The sequence below is a fragment of the Oncorhynchus clarkii genome, chromosome 9 (genome assembly GCF_045791955.1).
Source record: "Oncorhynchus clarkii lewisi isolate Uvic-CL-2024 chromosome 9, UVic_Ocla_1.0, whole genome shotgun sequence".
Taxonomy (NCBI): Eukaryota; Metazoa; Chordata; class Actinopteri; order Salmoniformes; family Salmonidae; genus Oncorhynchus; species Oncorhynchus clarkii.
In genome coordinates, this window is record NC_092155.1 from 15630002 (window position 1) to 15637501 (window position 7500).

Genomic DNA, 7500 nt, shown 5'->3' on the forward strand with positions numbered 1-7500 from the left:
GAGGAGGATAGAGGGAGAGGCTGACTGAGGAGAGGGATGAGAGAGAGGAGATAGAGGGAGAGGCTGACTGAGGAGAGAGAGGAGATAGAGGGAGAGGCTGACTGAGGAGAGGGATGGAGAGAGAGGAGGATAGAGGGAGAGGCTGACTGAGGAGAGGGATAGAGAGAGAGGAGATAGAGGGAGAGGCTGACTGAGGAGAAGGATGGAGAGAGAGGAGATAGAGGGAGAGGCTGACTGAGGAGAGGGATGGAGAGAGAGGAGGATAGAGGGAGAGGCTGACAGAGGGATGGAGAGAGAGGAGGATAGAGGGAGAGGCTGACCGAGGAGAGGGATGGAGAGAGAGGAGATAGAGGGAGAGGCTGACTGAGGAGAGGGGTGGAGAGAGAGGAGATAGAGGGAGAGGCTGACTGAGGAGAGGGATGGAGAGAGAGGAGATAGAGGGAGAGGCTGACTGCGGAGAGGGATGGAGAGAGAGGAGGATAGAGGGAGAGGCTGACTGAGGAGAGGGATGGAGAGAGAGGAGATAGATGGAGAGGCTGACAGAGGGATGGAGAGAGAGGAGGATAGAGGGAGAGGCTGACCGAGGAGAGGGATGGAGAGAGAGGAGATAGAGGGAGAGGCTGACTGAGGAGAGGGGTGGAGAGAGAGGAGATAGAGGGAGAGGCTGACTGAGGAGAGGGATGGAGAGAGAGGAGATAGAGGGAGAGGCTGACTGAGGAGAGGGATGGAGAGAGAGGAGGATAGAGGGAGAGGCTGACTGAGGAGAGGGATGGAGAGAGAGGAGATAGAGGGAGAGGCTGACTGAGGAGAGGGATGGAGAGAGAGGAGGATAGAGGGAGAGGCTGACTGAGGAGAGGGATGGAGAGAGAGGAGATAGAGGGAGAGGCTGACTGAGGAGAGGGATGGAGAGAGAGGAGGATAGAGGGAGAGGCTGACTGAGGAGAGGGATGGAGAGAGAGGAGATAGAGGGAGAGGCTGACTGAGGAGAGGGATGGAGAGAGAGGAGGATAGAGGGAGAGGCTGACTGAGGAGAGGGATGGAGAGAGAGGAGATAGAGGGAGAGGCTGACTGAGAAGAGGGATGGAGAGAGAGGAGATAGAGGGAGAGGCTGACTGAGGAGAGAGAGGAGATAGAGGGAGAGGCTGACTGAGGAGAGGGATGGAGAGAGAGGAGGATAGAGGGAGAGGCTGACTGAGGAGAGGGATGAGAGAGAGGAGATAGAGGGAGAGGCTGACTGAGGAGAGAGAGGAGATAGAGGGAGAGGCTGACTGAGGAGAGGGATGGAGAGAGAGGAGGATAGAGGGAGAGGCTGACTGAGGAGGATAGAGAGAGAGGAGATAGAGGGAGAGGCTGACTGAGGAGAGGGATGGAGAGAGGAGGATAGAGGGGAGGATGAGAGGAGGAGGAGGGAGTGAAAGGGTTTCTCACTCTAGTGATGGAGGCGTTGGAGGTGAGCTTCCGTCTAGGCTTTTTCTTCCTCACCTCATCCTCTTCATCATACAGATACTGAGAGAGAGAGAGAGACAAAGACAGAGAGATCGAGACAGAAAGACAGAGAGAGAGAGACAGCAAGAGAGACAGCAAGAAAGACAGACAGTTTGAGAGAAAGACATAGAGACAAAGACAGAAGGAGAGAGAGAGAGAGCGAGAGACAGACAGCGAGAGAGAGAGACAAAGACAGCGAGAGAGAGGCAGAGAGAGCGACAGACAGAGAGAGACAAAGACAGCGAGAGAGAGGCAGAGAGAGAGACAAAGACAAAGACAAAGAGAGAGACAAAGAGAGAGGCAGAGAGAGACAGAGAGAGAAAAGAGAGAGACATAGAGAGAAAAGAGAGAGACAGAGAGACAAAGACAAAGACAAAGAGAGAGACAGAGAGAGAGATAAAGACAAAGAGAGAGACAGAGAGAGAGACAGCAAGAGAGAGACAGAGAGAGAGACAGCAAGAGAAAGACAGAGAGAGAGACAGCAAAAGAGACAAGGAGAGAGAGACAAAGAGAGAGAGAAAAAAACAGAAAGAGAGAGAGTAAGAGACAGGAGGAGAAAGAGAGAGAAAGACAGAAAGAGAACGAGACAGAGAGAGAGACAGCGAGAGAGAGACAAAGACAGTGAGAGAGACAAAGACAGAAACAGAGACAGTGAGAGAGAGAGAACATGAAAGAGAGAGACAGAGAGGGACAGAAAGAGACAGAGAGAGAGAGAGAGAGAGAGAGAGAGTTATTAAGAGCATCACACACACAGCGATCTCCAGGTTATTTATACCACACCGACCGTGACCTCCTTCCTTTCACATCTCACTGGTCCTCTCCTTCACTCCTGACCCCTTCCATCCCTCCTTTCACTCTATTCCTCTGTCCTCTCTGAGCTGTGTTCCCTTCTCTTAGCTGTGTCCCCCTCTCTGAGCCTTGTCCCCCTCTCTGAGCCTTGTCCCCCTCTCTGAGCCGTGTCCCTCTCTCTGAGCCTTGTCCCCCTCTCTGAGCCGTGTCCCTCTCTCTGAGCCTTGTCCACCTCCCTGAGCAGTGTCCCCCTCCCTGAGCCGTGGCCCCCTCTCTGAGCCTTGTCCCCCTCTCTGAGCCGTGTCCCTCTCTCTGAGCCTTGTCCACCTCCCTGAGCAGTGTCCCCCTCCCTGAGCCGTGGCGATCTCCAGGTTATTTATACCACACCGACCGTGACCTCCTTCCTTTCACATCTCACTGGTCCTCTCCTTCACTCCTGACCCCTTCCATCCCTCCTTTCACTCTATTCCTCTGTCCTCTCTGAGCTGTGTTCCCTTCTCTTAGCTGTGTCCCCCTCTCTGAGCCTTGTCCCCCTCTCTGAGCCTTGTCCCCCTCTCTGAGCCGTGTCCCTCTCTCTGAGCCTTGTCCACCTCCCTGAGCAGTGTCCCCCTCCCTGAGCCGTGGCCCCCTCTCTGAGCCTTGTCCCCCTCTCTGAGCCGTGTCCCCCTCCCTGAGCCGTGTCCCCGTCCCTGAGCCGTGTCTCCCTCCCTGAGCCTTGTCTCCCTCCCTGAGCCTTGTCTCCCTCCCTGAGCCGTGTCTCCCTCCCTGAGCCTTGTCTCCCTCCCTGAGCCTTGTCTCCCTCTCTGAGCAGTGTCCCCATCTCTGTCCTGTGTCCCCCTCTCTGAGCCGTGTCCTCCTTCACCTCCCCTCCAGTTATCTCTGCTTCACACAGGACTAGACAAAGACACACACATACCTGGCCGTGGTCGTCACTGCCCTCCTGTTCTGATGAGAAGCTCTCCTCCTCTTCCTCAGAATAGTTATCAATGTCTGGAGAACGATCTGAGAGAGAGAAAGAAAGAGCGAGAGAGAGAGAGAGAGAGAGAGAGAGAGAGAGAGAGAGAGAGAGAGAGAGAAGAGAGGGAGAGAGAGAAGAGAGAGAGAGCGAAGAGAGGAGACAGAGAGAGAAAGAGAGAAGCGAGAGAGAGAGAGAGAAGAGAGGGAGAGAGAGAGAGAAGAGGGAGAGGAGAGAGAGAGAAGAGAGAGAGAAGAGAGAGAGCGAAGAGAGAGGAGACAGAGAGAGAAAGAGAGAAGAGAGAGAAGAGAGAGGAGAGATAGAAGAGAGACAGAGAGGAGAGAGAGAAAAGAGGGAGAGAGAGAGAGAAGAGAGGGAGAGAAGAGGGAGAGGAGAGAGAGAAAAGAGGGAGAGAGAGAGAGAAGAGAGGGAGAGAAGAGGGAGAGGAGAGAGAAGATAGGGAGAGAGAGAAGACAGAGAGCGAAGAGAGAGGAGACAGAGAGAGAAAGAGAGAAGATAGAGAAGAGAGAGAGAGAGAGAGAGAGAGAGAGAGAGAGAAGAGGGAGAGGAGAGAGAGAGGAGAAAGGGAGAGAAGAGAGAGAGAGAAGAGAGGGAGGGAGAGAAGAGAGAGAGTGAAGAGAGAGAAAGAGAGGAGAGAGAGAGAGGAGAGAGAGGGAGAGAGAGAGGAAGAGAGAGAGGAGAGAGAGAAGAGAGGGAGAGGGAGAGAAGAGAGAGAGAAGAGAGAGAGAAGAGAGAGGGAGAGAAGAGAGAGGGAGAGAGAGAGAAGAGAGAGTGAGAGAGAGAAGAGAGAGAGAAGAAAGAGAGAGAAGAGAGAGAGAAGAGAGAGAAGAGAGAAGAGAGGGGAAGAGAGAGAAGAGAGATGGAGATAGAGAGAAGAGAGAGAGAGAAGAGAGAGAGATAGAAGAGAGAGAGAAGAGAGGGAGAGAGAGAGAAGAGAGGGGGAGAGAGAGAGAGAGAAGAGAGGAAGCAGAAATGGTTAATAATCATTGACGTTGGACAGAATTCCAACAGAGTTTATCATCCTTCATCAACCCTAAACAAAGAGGGAGAGATGAAAAGACAGAGATAATGAGATAGTAAAACAAGATGGCGTATGTAGCAGAGAGAACGAGAGAGAGAGAGAGAGAGAGAGAGAGAGAGAGAGAGAGAGAGAGAGAGAGAGAGAGAGAGAGAGAGAGAGAGAGAGGTCTTACCAGACATCTTGGCCTTGGGTCCCTCGTGGTCAATGGGCTGGCTGGAGAGGGAGTAGACCCTGACCTCCGCCACGGGTACAGAGGCCTCCTTCAACTGGCTGTGGAGCCCCAATACCTGGGCCCCCTCACTGGGGTGCTGCATCACCTGGCGAACCGGAGCGGTGGAGGGTGAGAAGAACCAAGGAAAGACGGGACAGAAGACATAGAAAGAGAGATGGGGAAAGAGGAGGATAGAGTAGAAAGAGAGATGGGGAAAGAGGAGGATAGAGTAGAAAGAGAGATGGGGAAAGAGGAGGATAGAGTAGAAAGAGAGATGGGATTAAAGAGGAGGATAGAGTAGAAAGAGAGAGGGGGAAAGAGGAGAATAGAGTAGAAAGAGAGATGGGGAAAGAGGAGGATAGAGTAGAAAGAGAGATGGGGAAAGAGGAGGATAGAGTAGAAAGGGAGATGGGGAAAGAGGAGGATAGAGTAGAAAGAGAGATGGGGAAAGAGGAGGATAGAGTAGAAAGAGAGATGGGGAAAGAGGAGGATAGAGTAGAAAGAGAGATGGGGAAAGAGGAGGATAGAGTAGAAAGAGAGATGGGGAAAGAGGAGGATAGAGTAGAAAGAGAGATGGGGAAAGAGGAGGATAGAGTAGAAAGAGAGATGGGGAAAGAGGAGGATAGAGTAGAAAGAGAGATGGGGAAAGAGGGGGATAGAGTAGAAAGAGAGATGGGGAAAGAGGAGGATAGAGTAGAAAGAGAGATGGGGAAAGAGGAGGATAGAGTAGAAAGAGAGATGGGGAAAGAGGAGGATAGAGTAGAAAGGGAGATTGGGAAAGAGGAGGATAGAGTAGAAAGAGAGATGGGGAAAGAGGAGGATAGAGTAGAAAGAGAGATGGGGAAAGAGGAGGATAGAGTAGAAAGAGAGATGGGGAAAGAGGAGGATAGAGTAGAAAGGGAGATTGGGAAAGAGGAGGATAGAGTAGAAAGAGAGATGGGGAAAGAGGAGGATAGAGTAGAAAGAGAGATGGGGAAAGAGGAGGATAGAGTAGAAAGAGAGATGGGGAAAGAGGAGGATAGAGTAGAAAGAGAGATGGGGAAAGAGGAGGATAGAGTAGAAAGAGAGATGGGGATTAAAGAGGAGGATAGAGTAGAAAGAGAGATGGGGAAAGAGGAGGATAGAGTAGAAAGAGAGATGGGGAAAGAGGAGGATAGAGTAGAAAGAGAGATGGGGATTAAAGAGGAGGATAGAGTAGAAAGAGAGATGGGGAAAGAGGAGGATAGAGTAGAAAGAGAGATGGGGAAAGAGGAGGATAGAGTAGAAAGGGAGATGGGGAAAGAGGAGGATAGAGTAGAAAGAGAGATGGGGAAAGAGGAGGATAGAGTAGAAAGAGAGATGGGGAAAGAGGAGGATAGAGTAGAAAGAGAGATGGGGAAAGAGGAGGATAGAGTAGAAAGAGAGATGGGGAAAGAGGAGGATAGAGTAGAAAGAGAGATGGGGAAAGAGGAGGATAGAGTAGAAAGAGAGATGGGGAAAGAGGAGGATAGAGTAGAAAGGGAGATGGGGAAAGAGGAGGATAGAGTAGAAAGAGAGATGGGGAAAGAGGAGGATAGAGTAGAAAGGGAGATGGGGAAAGAGGAGGATAGAGTAGAAAGGGAGATTGGGAAAGAGGAGGATAGAGTAGAAAGAGAGATGGGGAAAGAGGAGGATAGAGTAGAAAGAGAGATGGGGATTAAAGAGGAGGATAGAGTAGAAAGAGAGATGGGGAAAGAGGAGGATAGAGTAGAAAGAGAGATGGGGATTAAAGAGGAGGATAGAGTAGAAAGAGAGATGGGGAAAGAGGAGGATAGAGTAGAAAGAGAGATGGGGAAAGAGGAGGATAGAGTAGAAAGAGAGATGGGGAAAGAGGAGGATAGAGTAGAAAGGGAGATGGGGAAAGAGGAGGATAGAGTAGAAAGGGAGATTGGGAAAGAGGAGGATAGAGTAGAAAGAGAGATGGGGAAAGAGGAGGATAGAGTAGAAAGAGAGATGGGGAAAGAGGAGGATAGAGTAGAAAGAGAGATGGGGAAAGAGGAGAATAGAGTAGAAAGAGAGATGGGGAAAGAGGAGGATAGAGTAGAAAGGGAGATTGGGAAAGAGGAGAATAGAGTAGAAAGAGAGATGGGGAAAGAGGAGGATAGAGTAGAAAGAGAGATGGGGAAAGAGGAGAATAGAGTAGAAAGAGAGATGGGGAAAGAGGAGGATAGAGTAGAAAGGGAGATTGGGAAAGAGGAGGATAGAGTAGAAAGAGAGATGGGGAAAGAGGAGGATAGAGTAGAAAGAGATATGGGGAAAGAGGAGGATAGAGTAGAAAGAGAGATGGGGAAAGAGGAGGATAGAGTAGAAAGGGAGATGGGGAAAGAGGAGGATAGAGTAGAAAGAGAGATGGGGATTAAAGAGGAGGATAGAGTAGAAAGAGAGATGGGGAAAGAGGAGGATAGAGTAGAAAGAGAGATGGGGAAAGAGGAGGATAGAGTAGAAAGAGAGATGGGGATTAAAGAGGAGGATAGAGTAGAAAGAGAGATGGGGAAAGAGGAGGATAGAGTAGAAAGAGAGATGGGGATTAAAGAGGAGGATAGAGTAGAAAGAGAGATGGGGAAAGAGGAGGATAGAGTAGAAAGAGAGATGGGGAAAGAGGAGGATAGAGTAGAAAGAGAGATGGGGAAAGAGGAGGATAGAGTAGAAAGAGAGATGGGGAAAGAGGAGGATAGAGTAGAAAGAGAGATGGGGAAAGAGGAGGATAGAGTAGAAAGAGAGATGGGGATTAAAGAGGAGGATAGAGTAGAAAGAGAGATGGGGAAAGAGGAGGATAGAGTAGAAAGAGAGATGGGGATTAAAGAGGAGGATAGAGTAGAAAGAGAGATGGGGAAAGAGGAGGATAGAGTAGAAAGAGAGATGGGGAAAGAGGAGGATAGAGTAGAAAGAGAGATGGGGAAAGATGAGGATAGAGTAGAAAGAGAGATGGGGTAGAAAGAGAGATGGGGATTAAAGAGGAGGATAGAGTAGACAGAGAGATGGGGAAAGATGAGGATAGAG

At 50.3% G+C, this 7500-nt stretch overlaps 1 protein-coding gene across 2 annotated transcripts in view; it reads right to left on the reverse strand.

Moving 5' to 3' along the window:
- LOC139415969 (phosphofurin acidic cluster sorting protein 1-like) overlaps positions 1-7500 on the reverse strand; it is an 89480-nt gene that overhangs the window by 21422 nt on the left and 60558 nt on the right. For both annotated transcript variants that reach the window (XM_071164170.1, XM_071164171.1), the window contains exons 5-7: positions 4444-4588; positions 3191-3276; positions 1429-1506 (exon numbers count right to left, since the gene is read on the reverse strand). In XM_071164170.1, the coding sequence (XP_071020271.1) occupies positions 1429-1506; positions 3191-3276; positions 4444-4588 (309 nt within the window). The remainder of the gene's footprint in view (positions 1-1428; positions 1507-3190; positions 3277-4443; positions 4589-7500) is intronic.